The 14,718-nt window shown below is 38.1% G+C and overlaps 2 protein-coding genes across 6 annotated transcripts; one reads left to right on the forward strand and one right to left on the reverse strand.

Annotated features, from left to right (window-relative positions):
- The first annotated feature begins 870 nt into the window (after nt 1–870).
- LOC103967251 (protein MEI2-like 4) lies at nt 871–7,780 on the forward strand. 5 transcript variants are annotated; one of them, XM_009380527.3, is made up of 15 exons: nt 871–1,010; nt 1,489–1,561; nt 1,799–1,844; nt 3,027–3,341; nt 3,663–4,090; nt 4,189–4,347; nt 4,511–4,627; nt 4,713–4,864; nt 4,987–5,084; nt 5,160–5,576; nt 5,673–6,345; nt 6,445–6,529; nt 6,632–6,700; nt 6,778–6,957; nt 7,099–7,780. In XM_009380527.3, the coding sequence occupies exons 2-15, from the start codon at nt 1,502–1,504 to the stop codon at nt 7,261–7,263; spliced, it is 2,964 nt and encodes a 987-aa protein (XP_009378802.2). In that variant the 5' UTR covers nt 871–1,010; nt 1,489–1,501; the 3' UTR covers nt 7,264–7,780. The 5 variants fall into 5 exon arrangements, with proteins under 5 accessions (XP_009378802.2, XP_048427410.1, XP_009378803.2 ...); XM_048571453.1 differs by having other exon boundaries at nt 5,160–5,573; XM_009380528.3 differs by having other exon boundaries at nt 5,172–5,576.
- Nucleotides 7,781–8,053: 273 nt separating this feature from the next.
- On the reverse strand, nt 8,054–10,834 carry LOC103944768 (OVARIAN TUMOR DOMAIN-containing deubiquitinating enzyme 1-like). Its single transcript, XM_009355241.3, is given in 9 exon segments — nt 8,054–8,585; nt 8,953–9,053; nt 9,132–9,181; nt 9,298–9,350; nt 10,099–10,221; nt 10,339–10,422; nt 10,516–10,581; nt 10,666–10,788; nt 10,790–10,834. Coding segments are annotated over 9 exon segments (909 nt in total). The 3' UTR covers nt 8,054–8,321.
- Between the last annotated feature and the right edge of the window lie 3,884 nt (nt 10,835–14,718).

Below are 14,718 nucleotides of genomic sequence, written 5' to 3' on the forward strand. Positions count from 1 at the left end.
CTCTTTGTGAGGTGTAATAATTAAAACAATTAATCAAATACTTCATATACACAACAAAGTTTATTATGAATTGCATCAAACCTATTAAAAAAATCATTAAATCATTTTGATAGTAGTGTTAAAAATGACGTCAAAGAACTTTGTCTTCAATTGATTCAGCTCTACAAATTTTACTATCATTTTTTTATTGTTATATATCAATACAACAGTTTTGACAACTCTTTTTCAGATATTCTAACAAAATACCGGCTCAACACAAACCGGAAGACATCAATCTCTCTCCCCACTTTGCCAGTGTGGCATCGACGCTGATACCACACAACGGATGGGGGTATAACGCCGTTAAACAGTTTTAACGGCCACCTCCCCCTCGTTTCTCTCTCGTGTTTTTAGGAACCTGGTCCAAGTCTATCCGGTTTTCTATTTCTCTTCCGTTTGCCCTGAAGAAAACAGAAGAATCCACTGAACCAAACCAAAAAAAAGAAAAAAAAGAAAAACCCAAAATCCCTCTCTTTCGCTTTCTCTCTCTGGCGAGAGGGCTCCGCATCTCGCCGGAGAATTCCATAGATTCCGATGACCGGCGGAGCTGAAAGAGCAGGAGGGGGAGGAGAAAACGTGCAGCAAAGAGAATGAACAAGGCATAAAGACAAGAAGAGAAAAAAAATGGTTAACGTGCAATGCAGGTAAAAAGAGCATCAGAGAAGCTTAAGAGAATCTTACACGGCACAGATGCCTAGATGATCCCTTCTCCAATCCCCTTGCCTTATGCCGTAATTTATTCCTTTTTTTGTATCCTCCTCGTCTCTCCCTCCTCCTCCTCCGCATCCTCGTTTTAAATTCCCCTCTCGTTCTCTCCTCCTTCTATCTCTGGCTTTCTCTCTCTTTGTTCCTCTGTCTGGTCCGGACTCCAATTGCGATTTCAACGTCCCAGTTCGGCTGTTCGTCGTTTGATTGGTGTTCTCGGCAGCTGAGCAGCTCGGACTTTGATTTTGCAATCTGCAACTTCACAGGTGAGCTGAATTCCTCCTTCAATTTTCGCCTGAGTGATTTAATTTTCCTTTTTTTTTTTTTTTTGTTGTTTAATTATTGTTGTTCGTGATCTCGCTGATCTTCGTGTATTGCTGGCGGATTTGGTACTAAATGAATTGTGTGATTCTTTTGGATTCGGTATTTACGATAGAATTGCATTTCTATCTTTCTTTTTATTAAATGCGGTTTGAATTTCTCTGAATTCGTCATAATTGAGCTGCATTTGTTCGAGATCTTGAGCTCATTCCACTTGTAGATTGTTTTCCCTTTGAATTCCATCTCATAAATTCACCCAAACTCGTACTATCGAAATTGTCCAAGTTTGTTGTGATTTTTGGCGTGCCATAATTTTTTTTTAAATGCTGGAAGGAGAATTCTGAATAGGTATCTAGACGTGGCCGCTGGAGATCTTCTTTTATTTTTATTTTTATTTTTTTGAAATAGTTTTGGTTTGTGCAGTATAATTTTCGTCATGCCATCTGAGATAATGGACCTCAAGGGTTTGTCCTCCTCGTCGTTCTTCTCCGATGAAGTAAGGAATCAACAATTGTGCATCCTTCTGTTCCTATCTGCAGTAAAATTGAGTGAATTCGCAGTTTTGTCATATTAACGAGGTTTTATTAATTCATTTTTGTTGTGCATCCTTCTGTTCCTATCTGCAGTAAAATTGAGTGAATTCGCAGTTTTATCATATTAACGAGGTTTTATTAATTCTTTTTTTCTGTTTAGTTCTAGTCTTACTTATTCTATGTATTGAAAACTTTGGCAGAGGCAGGGTGGGTTTTGGAAGTCAGATAACTTGCCTGATAATCATGGTCAGTACCATCAATCTATAACTGCTGCCTTACCATTTTGGTCCACAACTTGCATACTGTTTCAGTCGTGCCCTTTAATTCTTATCAAACTTGTTGCTAAACCATTCATTAGAAACCCTTCGGTTAGAGGCTGTTAATGATTAATAGGGAGAATATTTTGCTTTTGGTAACCACTAACTACCATATATTGTTGAACTAAGAGTCTAAGATGTCGTGGCAATTAATCCACAGCTGTGACAAATTACCTGACAGTTATAACCTGTCAAGAAGTTTCCGTTACCGCTTTATATTACCATTTCAGTACAGAATTTTCCACTTGTGTTCATACCGAAAGTAATTTTGTGCCATCAGCTCTAGTAATCATCTTAGGTACCTATCCATTAACTGGATCTACCTTGAGTTTTCCAGAAGTTATTCTTACCTTCCCTGAAAAGAGATGGAGGATATGGATATGTGGTGTTGAGAGGGATTTTAATGTGAGGATATGTTTTATTGTTAAGTGAAATAGTTCTGAATTTTGAGTAGGCGATAGGAGTGGTGATGAGCACGACCTGATGGTGTCGATCCACATGATGAAATGTACGATTACAGTGATAAAGATAAGGAGTGGAGGAATAAATGAGAGGATGGTTGGAGTAACAATTTGCTATTGAGCTAGTTAGTTGAAGATCTACAATGTTGAGTGAATTCCATCTGAGCTTCTGGGTGTGGATAATATTAATTTCATAACCTTTGCCTCTTCGGAAACATCTTTCTCCCACGAATCTGATATTATGGATTGGAAGCGTGTCCATGTTTTCACTCTTGCTAACGCATTTAAAATTTTCATGTTCATGCCTAATAGCCTATAATTAAATAGGGTGTTACAGAGTGCGCCCTCAATGCTAAGTTCGGTCACAACTTATTACTCAAGTTCTATTGGGATAATTCATGAGTAACTATATAGTAATTCCTGAATTAATAACAAATGTATGAAGTAGAGCTGTCAGCCCCCTTTTGTACCTGGAAAAAAGAAGTGTATTTGTTATGCCTTTTCATTCTGACAATTGAGTATAATTCCTGAATTAATAACAAATGTATGAATTAGAGCTGTCAGCCCCCTTTTGTACCTGGAAAAAAGAAGTGTATTTGTTATGCCTTTTCATTCTGACAATTGAGTATTGCTTCTAATCTTGTGAGCAGCCAGCAAGAAGTCACTCGCTTCATCATCTCTGGAGAAGTGTCAGACAGTGAATTCTGTGGACCATCCCAAATTTTTCATAATGGAAGACCAGAAAGTGCATCCCGGCTTCAATAGACAGGCAGTGGGAGCAGAGAGAGCCTTAAATCATTCCTTGAATTTGTCGAGAACCATGAACCATGATTCAGGAGCAAGATCTAATGCAAATGTTGAGACAGCATCTTATTTTGGAGAAGGTGGTAAAGTCAATATGATGGGAGCTCAGTATGAGAGTAGCCTTTTTTCAAGTTCATTGTCGGAGCTATTTGGTAGGAAGTGTAAGCCTTCTGACTTCAGTATTCCTTGCGTGCAGTTCTGTTTCCAATGCCAGCTAATGTGCTTGAACCTTAAATGAAGCCTTATTCAAATTTCTTAGTGACTAATGTGTTCTATGCTGTAGTTGTTTTGGTAGCTTCAGTTTCATTGCATATTTGCTGCACGATTTTTGTTGAATTTCTCATGCAGTGAGATTATTGTCAAACAATATGGCCATTCTGCTGATATCCACTCTGTTCTAGGCTGTAGTTTCTTTGATTGATTCAGTTTTGTCGCTTATTTTCTATGTGATTTTTGTTGAAAATGAAAGTCTTCTGATGCAGTAAGATTATCGTCGAACAATACACTATATGGCCATTCTGTTGATACTGTTGCCTCCCACTATGATGAAGAGGAAGCTTTTGAATCCCTTGAAGAAATTGAGGCCCAAACCATCGGAAATCTTCTCCCAAACGATGACGAGTTGCTTTCTGGAGTTACCGATGGGCTTGACTATTCGGTCCAACTGAGTGCTAGGGATAATATGGAGGAGTTGGACCTTTTTAGCAGTGTTGGAGGGATGGATTTGGGAGATGGCGGTTTGGCAACTGGATTAAAGGACTCTGAGTATGCTGGAGAACTTTCTAATGGTCTGTTGTGCAATGGTTCAGTAGTGGGGGAACACCCTTATGGTGAACACCCTTCCCGGACGTTGTTTGTGAGAAATATAAACAGTAACATTGAAGATTCTGAGTTGAGAACCCTGTTTGAGGTATGCTAGACGTCTTAGTTGTGGGATTTGTATTCATTTTCAGCATTACATGTTCTTTGGCCATTGAGTACTGAAATTTTGATAACTCGAATGTGCAGCAATATGGAGATATTCGCACTCTTTATACAGCCTGCAAGCACCGCGGTTTTGTTATGATATCCTATTATGACATTAGAGCAGCTCGTAATGCGATGAAATCACTGCAGAATAAACCATTGAGGCGTCGCAAGCTTGACATACATTACTCAATTCCAAAGGTGAGTACCCACGATGTTATCCCTCTAGATATTGATATAACTTTGTTATTTTACCAGGCATGTGGTTGCTTTGAGAGGGTCAGTATTTTTCATGATTATTGTTATACAGTTGGATTTACATTGGTAGTCTATACATTGCTTTAATTGGGTTATCTCTTGTCAGGACAACCCTTCTGAGAAAGATGTTAATCAGGGAGCTCTTGTTGTATTCAACCTGGATTCTTCTGTTTCAAATGATGAATTACGCCAGGTTTTTGGTGTCTATGGAGAAATCAAAGAGGTGAGTATTTCCTGCCGTTTCTTGTAGTTGTGCATGGCAAAAGCATAAGCTCTAATGCGTTGTCATTCTTGAATCTGGATTGCAGATCTGTGAAACCCCAAACAGAAGTCATAACAAATTTATTGAATTTTATGACATTAGAGCTGCAGACGCTGCTCTTAATGCCTTAAACAAGAGTGATATTGCCGGGAAGCAAATTAAGCTTGAGCCAAGCCGTCCTGGAGGTGCAAGACAGAGGTATTGCCCTAGAACAATTACTTTGCTTCCTTGCTTGTATATATTTTCCGTGTTTTTTTACTCAAGCCGTGTTTGAAAATTACTAATCTCTTATAATCTGGTAATTATTTTTTTCACTGCAGCTTGGGGCTACAGTTATCTCCAGATTTGTTAGAGCAAGATGAATGTGGCCTATATCTGCAGCAGACTAGCCCTTCTGACTCTATCACTGGATTTTCTGGTAAAGTATTTATCTAAAAAAACCCTCGTCGATCTAGTTTAGAAGCACAGATTCTCTTTATTTGGTCTCATAAAGAGTTGTTAACAGGACCAGTTGCACATGGATCAGTTACATCCAGTTGCACAGATAATGGAAGTATCATGGCTGTACACGCTGCAGCACAAGCTGCGTCCCTTGAAAATGCATTCCACTTTGGGGTCTCTTCTAGAGTTCCTAACAGCTTACCTTCTGTTCTGAGAGCTGAATCAGTTGGGAATCAGTCTGGCTTTGTTGAGTCTGTCCATTCACCAGGCTCGCTGAAATTTGACATTCGTGGCTCTCCAGCTTCCCATCCTCATTCACTTCCAGAGTATCATGGTGGTTTAACTAATTCAGTCAACTGCAGTTCACCGGGCAATGTATCTATCAATGCCAGACCAACAGAAAGAAATGATAACAGGCACTTCCCCAGAGTAAGCTCCAACGGGCACTCATTTGAACTAAATGAAGGTGGTAAGTGAATGATTAACAAACTACTGCACTTCTTTAATTTTCTCCAGTTTGATATCTTTTCTTATCTCGATCCTCTGTTTTTGCTCTCTTCCTCAGTTTTTGGCTCTGCCGACAATGTTAACTGCCCTATTCCTGGACATCATTATGCATGGAACAACTCCTATCACCCTCAGCCTCCTGGAATGATATGGCCAAACTTACCATCATTTGTCAATGGACTTTCTTCAGCTCATCCCATTTCTGCAGTCCATCCCCCAACACGGATTCATGGACTTCCTAGAGCACCATCTCATATGTTAAACCCAGGTTTGCCCATGCATAACCATCATGTGGGGTCAGCACCAGTGGTTAATCCTTCTCTATGGGACAGACGACAATCATATGGAGGGGAATCCCCCGAGGCATCTGGGTTTCATCCAGGCTCTCTTGGGAATATGAGAATCTCAAATAACTCACCACATTCAATGGAATTTGTTTCTCATAACATGTTTCCTCATGTTGGTGGAAACAGCATGGACCTGCCAATTGCTCACAAAAATGCAGGACTGCAGCAAGCCCATCATCAGAGGTGCATGATGTTTCCTGGAAGAGGCCATATGATTCCCATCATGAATGCATTTGATCTGCCTGCTGAGCGTACAAGAAGTCGTAGAAATGAAGGCATGGTTAATCAGGGAGACAATAAGAAACAGTATGAACTGGATGTTGACTGCATTATGCGAGGAGAAGACAACCGAACAACACTTATGATAAAGAACATTCCCAACAAGTAATTCTGAATAGAAAGAAAGTTCATTGTTAATGGCTCCTTTTATTACTTTCTTGGCTCTTAAATAATTCTCGGATCAATGTGTTTGAATGATGATAGGTATACTTCAAAGATGCTATTGGCTGCAATTGATGAACGCCATCGAGGAACTTTCGATTTCATTTATCTACCAATTGATTTTAAGGCAAGTGACGTTCTGTGTGGATTATTTCCTGTGATATTGTGGCAGATATATAATCTCACACTTGTAGCTGTATGATGAACATGGTCTTCATATCTGTTGCAGAACAAATGCAATGTGGGCTATGCGTTCATCAATATGACTGATCCTCGAATGATCGTTCCATTTTATCAGGTTTGTTTTCTGTAAAGCTTTAAAATGATAAAACGCATATGCAAATTGAAGCTAAAAAGAATGTCCAATTTTTGCAGTCATTCAACGGGAAGAAATGGGAGAAGTTCAACAGTGAGAAGGTGGCATCACTCGCGTATGCTCGAATTCAAGGAAAAGCTGCTCTGATTGCACACTTCCAGAATTCAAGCTTGATGAATGAGGATAAGCGATGCCGTCCCATTCTCTTCAACACTGATGGCCCAAATGCCGGTGATCAGGTACGCGGATGGTGACGGAGCATGCATACTAAATTCAAAATGGAAATGCAAAATTTTAAAAGATATCCAAATAACAATAAGAGGATAACACTTATTAATGCAAGATGGAGAGATTACATACTGACAGTTCTTGACCAACAGGTGCCCTTCCCAATGGGGGTTAATGTTCGCACAAGACCTGGGAAAACTCGAACAGTCACCCATGAGGAGAGCTATGTAGGGAGTCCACCAAGTTTTGGAGACGAAGAGCATTCTTACACCGGAGAGACATCTGCAGGTTCCCGTTCTGCTAAGGAGTCGGACTAAGCACCACATATTTTCCCGGGCACTAACCTTACAGTACAGAAGATTCTAATTTCCTTCCACCCGAATCTTCGGTGATGCATATTTAGGGTGGCTTAAGAGAGGGCCAAGGAAAGATCTTGCGGTGTTTCTTACAAGCCCGTTTAAACCTTAGAGGACGAATGCTTAGCCAATGCTAAGCGATTTTCCAGGTTTTCTTTCACCATTTTTCTTTAAATTCCGAAACAGTTAGTACAAAGGACGAAAAGGAGCATCGGCTGGAGCTTCGAAATTTTGGATGATCTTAAGAGTAATTACTTAAAGAGAAACAAAAATATAATTTATGTATAGCAGTTTCTGAGCAGGAAGAAGAGATTGTAATTTTTTTTCTTGTGGTTTATGTTTTATTTAGTTCTTTGGAGGAACACATTTGTAACCATTAAGACATAAGAGCGTTAATTTTTTTTTTTTTTTTGAATAATTAAACTCATTGTTCTTGTATAGATTCTGTGTTGAAATAATGTGGCTGGATTCCATGGGATGCATAGCTTCATATAATTGATCGGAAACTGCCGATCACTCATCGACAGCCACCCACTCGTACATCATGGTAACTGGTTGTGGCTCGATATGAACTTTCTACATTAATGAGTCGAAGTACTCAGCTTGCATGGGGTTGAGTACTTCGCCTTGTAAATCTCTCCGGAACAGTTAATCGTCTACTTTCACTTATTTATGTTCAAAATGTTTTCGTCGCAAGAAATCGACTTAATGAACCCTAAGCATGCGCATGAATGAAGTAACAACCATTACAGAAATCAAAGCAACAGTTCCTTTTCAAATTGCAAACATCCATTACAGAAGCAACAGCCACTATTTAAATTGCAATTTCTTATCGTTGATGAAATTACGTCCTGCTCTCTTACAGATGGCAGTCCTAAACCGATTTCCCTTTTTTTTTCAGGCAATGTTGTGTTTCTGGTCTCACTTACTTTCAACAGTTCAGAGCAAAGTTACATTCTCCAACTAAATGAGAGCCCTTGAACATATGCAAGATGTACTTACAGGAACAGGTGAGAGCATCACTTCGGGTAGAGAAGATCGTAGTGGCCTGGGCGATATAGCAAGGTAATAGAGGGAGTCACTTTCTCAGAGCCCTCACTAGCTTTTGGAGCATCGCTTCCAGCAGGAACGAAATCATGATGATTCACGCTAACACCACCATTATCACATGAGCTACGGTCTAGGTACACCACACGGATTGGCACGCCAAGTGCATCTGACAGGGCAGTGATGTGCACATGGTCACTTTCTTCACCCATTGGTTCCACGGCTGACTTGCAAAACTATTAAGAAAAACCACATATGAGAAATCCGATATTGACATTTATGGAAATCTCAAATTGCTTTCTGAATTAAACTCTTTCGGCAAGATTGACTTCCAACCACACAGGAATTTGTAGCTTAATGCAGAGAACAAAATTAGCAGCACAGTCCAACATGAATTAGGTAGATAAGAAGCGAAGAGACCACCATTTTCTAGACAAGATAGATTGAAAGTTGAAACACATCACTATATCTTACATTATATATGATTTAATCATTTTCATATTCTTTCTCAAGAAACTTTGCGCAGTAGCCTTGAATTGAGTAATTTGGTCAACCACTATAGAACAAATAAATCATTGGTTGAAAAGTTTTCATTGAACAAACCTGCTCTACAGATGCATTGGTCAATCCGAATATAAAAGGTTCAAAAAACTCTGAGCGTTTCCGTATTTCGCCAGAGGTAACAAATCTGAAAAACATCACAACTAACCAACCAAATGTGTCAGGTAATTGTAGCGGGATAAAACAGCACACTAAGAACTGTTTCATTTATAGCCACTCACCATAGTCAGATACTGACTGATCTCGGCTCCTACGTATGAGCTCATCATGACTGTAAGAAATAACAAATCATGCTGATTACAGTTAGGCACACATCTCAAAACTAGCATCAAACTACTTTCAATATTTAATAGTCAACAAAAAGCCACGTAAAGGAACTATCCACACCTTATGGAATCTTCATTTCCTTGAAGAACACTGTCCAGCTGCTCAAGGAATAACTGAAAAGTTTCCAGGAATTTGAGATCATAGTTTTTTTTTTTTTACGAGTGGATATTCATGATATTATAAATTCAGGCCAAGTTTATGAACACGAAAAAGATCGGAATGAAACTAACTGGAAACTTTAAACAAATCCTTATTTCCTGAAATTGACATGAAGACCTCCTCGTCGACCAAATAACTATATGTAAGAAAGTGAATATCTCATTTTCTTTAAAAGCATAGATGTATCATCATTCTTGAATCTTGCCTGACCAACTTACACATGACAGGACGACACCAGATTCTAGATGGTTTTATCACCCCTCAATGGATGAAATTCTTTGGTAGCTTTTGTATATGAAAGTGAGCATCAAACCATAGAACCATGGGCCTATGAGTTAGCTATGCATGGTTGTCCAACTTGATTCTATGTGATCAGATTTATGTGAATGCCTGAGGCCTTTGAAATTCTATTATATTTGGGCTAAAACTGCTCTGGAAAATCGGGTAGTAAAATATGTGATTCCCTGCTGATATTCTCTAAATGCATGAAATATATGGTGCATATATATCAGCTATCATGTGACTTTCAATAGTTGATCATACAAAAAACTTATTCATCTGCAAAGCGTCAAGCCGTGTTCAAATCCAAAAGGCTTACACATAAAACCAGTGGCTTTACTGAATATCACATATGCATTCGGAATAGAAGAAGAGAAATGAATAAACCAACAATACAGTGTAAAAGTGAAAGTAGGAAGTTACCGCAAAAAAATCCTCAAAAGTAAAGTCTGCGTAACCCAAGCTTTGAAGTGTTTTTCTGCACTGTTCAACATTGGCCTTGATACGGTCAACTTCACTTTGATCTTGTGATTCCAAAATATGCTCCTATTTGGACAGCTCAAAAATTTATTAACAGCCAAGAGACCAGACTACATACTTGTGTCACGCTTACAGGTAGACACCCCACATATAAAAAAACGAATGCAGTTCCAAGGGACATACAAGGTATGAAAACATAAAGCTTCGGAAGAAGCAGTTCCCATCTCCTCTTGTTCGCCGAATAGCAGCATATTGTTCACCGAGAAGCTGCATAAAGGGTAGTTACAATTTGTTCCATAAGAACCTAATATCATAAAGAATGGAAGGGACAAACTAGAGAGCAGACGACAATTAGGAAACCTTTATTTTCTCCAACAAGATAGCGCTGCCTGATCGATATTCAGATGCCAGCGATGAGAGTGGTTCCTGCACATTTAACACACAACAAAAGGTTCAAAACCCGGTTGCATAACATTGAATGTTAACAAAGTCTAGACATTTGAGTATTGCCTTGTCCCCAAGAAAGGGAATTTTCTCAGCCTCCTCTGCTCGAATCGCGGAGTGCTGCTGCATGATATCTTGGTCCCCAAAATTTGCCCACTCATCAAACTCGGGTGTTGCAACCGATGCTGCAGGACTCCACTTCCCCATCCACTTGGACCCCCTCAGGATTCTGCATTCTCTATTCACACACAAAAACAAGCAACAAACAACACTCACATTCAAACAAATCCGTACCCTAATTCCTCCACTTCCTTTATCCAAAATTCAACATAATTGAACACCCAATACTATCAAGATTCCAATACCAACTAAAAGTTCCAATTTTTTTTCAGAATACTGAAAATTTGTTAGTCCAAATCAATTGATCAAAAACAAGAATTAAAGAAAGAAACCGGGTTCTCATGATTTGTGGCTAAAACCCAATAAAACCCAAGAATCTACTGGCGGACAGCAATTGAAATTCGCAGTAAAGAAGTAAAATTGAGGTGAATACAAAGAAGCTGACATATCAGAGTGTAGGGGCATACCTAGGGGTGAAACGGCGTCGTGAAGCCTGGGCGTGGGATCGAATTGGAAAATGGGAGTGGAGTGGCAGCCGTCTGCTTCTTCTCTGGTTTACGTTGAAGATTGATGAAGCAAAAGGGAATTGGAAAAACCCTTCGCGGTGGAGTCCAGCAAGCGTGTTATGTTGATTGACATTTTCTTTCTGTTTGGATGTCAGTTTTGTACTTGCGACCTGTTTTTCCCATTTTTTCACTCATTCACTTCACCACATCAAATTTACATCCATATGCTTCAATTTCATTTCCTACTCGTCCAATTGACGTAAGAAACAAACAAATATCGTTATAAAGTAAAATTTGTTGTGAAATCGAGGACAGATGTGTAGTTAAATATATGAAAAATCAATGAAAAATGTTTGAAAATTTTGAATTTAAATGAGATTCGATAAGTGTGCCTATGTCTTGGGGACTGGAATAATATTTTTTTTTATTATCTAAAATAATAGGAATACAAAATAACTTTCATTATTTTCTCTCGTTCTCTCTAGCCTTGGTATGGCTAACTTATATTTTTCTTCTCAATTCCCTTCTATCTTTCTTTCCTCTTCTCTTGCCGTGCATATCTCCTATTTTGCCTGGATTATTGTTTTATAGGCAAAGTGTCTTTCAACTTAACAAACCTACCAAACCATTCTATTTGACAATTTTATAAAAGTATAGGTCATCCTTTCAAACTAAATAATAGACAGAAGACACGAGACCATTCATTTTTACAACAAAATCGTACTTTTATACTAAAGCGCCAAAAAATATCTTTGCCCAAAAGGTCACAATTGGTAGGATTTACAATCATTGTCACTTCAACCTTCAGGTACTGTAGTTTAAATTTTGTTAAATTTATTTACATGGTTTGATTTGTACTAGTTTTGCTCAAATGTGCAAGTGCAAAATTTTTGTAAAAGTAACTTTCGAACCTCAATTTTCTTGTTTTTCAAGCCTTTATTAAGTACAACGCATAATCAGTTAATACAATTCCGTACATATTTTAAAAATATTTTCGATGAGCCAACCATTTAGGTGTCCAAATCTTATATTAAATATGTCGTCGAACATAAAACATTTTACTTACAAATAAAAAATACAATAATTTGTATGTTGAAAATATTGGTGGGTTAATGAATGCCCACAGTGATATTGAAAACATTGGTAGATTTTTCAATACCGACATAGTAATGTCGACTTTGAAATGAAGGAGATCGTATTTTTCAAAAGTTGTGTGCTGGAATTGCTCTATAAATAGAGTGCTCCGTATACTATCAAAATACAGATAGAACAAGACAGATCAATAACATTATCTATCCCTCCCTTTTTTATTGGTCATCTCCCCTTGTGTTATAGTTACAATGTGATATTTTACATCTGTTTCGCTCATTTCACTAGTAAATGTTATTTCTCTAACTTTTACCTATTTATAACACATTATCAACACGACTTTCTAAAATCTAACCATTTTCTCATTTCTCTTCGCCGAACGAAAGAGAAAAAAAAAAGTTTCCTCTAAGGATTTTACTGTTCATCTTCTTTCTCTGTCTCAATTGCTGGATATACTCTTGCGAAGAACTGTTTGCACCATGCCTGTTTTTAGTTCTCAACCTAACAGTTACATATATTTTTGATTTCTTGTTTGGTGTAGATCTTGATTACTAACCTAGTATTTATTTATGTTAATTTTATTGCAATCCAAGATTGTGCTGTACAATTGCCCATGTTGAACTGTAAATTTAATCTTACTGCAATCTAAGATGGTGCAGTACCATCAATGAGGATAATATGCTGGAAAAGACTTTCAACACCTTTCATGACTCAAACGTGCTCCTGTAGCATTAGTATAGAGAACGAGGTTTCATTAAATACAACCAGCTGATATCTGTGTTCCTGGTAGCTGAACAAAAGAATAAGCTCCTAATGAAAAATTATCAGTCCCGACTTACTAGATATGCATCATTCCTAAAAATGAATGTTGCTTCCCTTGAAGTGAACACCACATCCTCTGGTGGTAATAATTATAAACGAGAACATGGCCACAGGCGAGGACGGTGGAACAGGAAAAGTAAAAATCATGGTGTTCAGTTTCACAACCAGATTCCAAGGCATAATTCAGGCCCGAGCTTTAAAAATGTGAATCGCCACAAAGGCAAAGCTCTTATGAACAATGCTCTCAAAAACTTTAAAGGAGTCTGTCATAGGTATGGTGGCAATGGGCACTGGGCGCGAACTTGTCGTACCCCAAAACATCTGATGGATTTATATCAAGCATCCATCAAGGAAAAGGGTGTTAAGACCAGTTTTCTCGACCAGGTTAAACCAATAGATATACATGATCCAATGTGTGACTTATCAGAGAAGTTGAACACAACCCACTTAGATGTCTCAGATTTTATTGTGGAAATGCGGAATGAAATATACCGGTCCGACTAAATCGTTTATATTTGATGTACTAAACTTGTAGTTCAAAACTAGCATTTCAAATTCAATAAAAGTGGCGTTTAAATTTCCTGTTATAACTTGATTTTAACTGTAATTCCTTACTCAGAGAGCATGGATAAAAACCATGGTCATTCTCAAAACATGAGAAATGACGGAGATATTTGTCTAGCAGACTGCATAGCCACACATATAATACTTTGAGATCGAAAGTATTTCTCAAGATTAATGCTTACAAAAGTAAGGGTAACAACAATATCAGGTCCTTCAGATGTAATTGAAGGCTCAGGGAAAACCCAGATTATGTTACCAAATGGAACAATATTGTCCATACATAATGCGTTGTACACTACTCGATCTACCTAAAATTTGTTGAGTTTTAAAGACATACGTTTAAATGGATACCACATTGAAATGAAAAGTGCAGAAAATATGGAGTATATATGCATTACCTCCAATGATACCCAAAAGTGTATATTAGAGAAGATGCATGATTTGACAAGTGGATTGTATTATACATACATAAAGACAGTTGAATCACATACTGTCATGAACCATAAGTTCATTGATTGAAAAGTTTACATGCTTTGGCATGACCGTCTGGGTCACCCAGATCTACCATAATGCGTAGGATCATTACCAACTCTAATAAACATCCATTATTGAGGAGACACATTGTTATCTTAATAATAACCCTTACAAGGCTTGTTCTCAAGGAAGTTGGTAATTAGACCATTACAACTAAATGTTGATGCTGAATCCCCATCATTTCTGCAAAGAATTCAAGGGGATATTTGTGGTCCTATTTAACCATCATGTAGGACTATTCCGATATTTAATGGTTTTAGTTGATATATCTACCCGATAATCACATGTTTCTCTCTTGTTTACTCGGAATGTAGCTTTTGCGAGACTTCTTACTCAGATAATTAAGTTGCGAGCACAATTCCTAGATTACCCCATTAAGTCAATTCGACTTGATAACGCTGTTAAATTTACGTCTCAAACATTTGATGATTACTGCATGACATTGGGCATTGATGTTTAACACCCTGCTCCTCATGTCCATACT

Source organism: the organism of the source record quoted next, unplaced genomic scaffold (genome assembly GCF_019419815.1).
Source record: "Pyrus x bretschneideri cultivar Hongxiangsu unplaced genomic scaffold, Pyrus_bretschneideri_v1 Contig6, whole genome shotgun sequence".
NCBI classification, from domain to species: domain Eukaryota; kingdom Viridiplantae; phylum Streptophyta; class Magnoliopsida; order Rosales; family Rosaceae; genus Pyrus; species Pyrus x bretschneideri.

What these genes read in the sequence shown, in the direction of transcription:
- LOC103967251 (XM_009380527.3), top strand. Translation starts at nt 1,502, where the DNA reads ATGCCATCTGAGATAATGGACCTCAAGGGTTTGTCCTCCTCGTCGTTC. An exon ending in GGAGCTATTTGGTAGGAAGT is followed by an intron (nt 3,342 to 3,662) that starts GTAAGCCTTCTG and finishes CTTCTGATGCAG; the next exon opens with TAAGATTATCGTCGAACAAT. An exon ending in ATCTACCAATTGATTTTAAG is followed by an intron (nt 6,530 to 6,631) that starts GCAAGTGACGTT and finishes TATCTGTTGCAG; the next exon opens with AACAAATGCAATGTGGGCTA.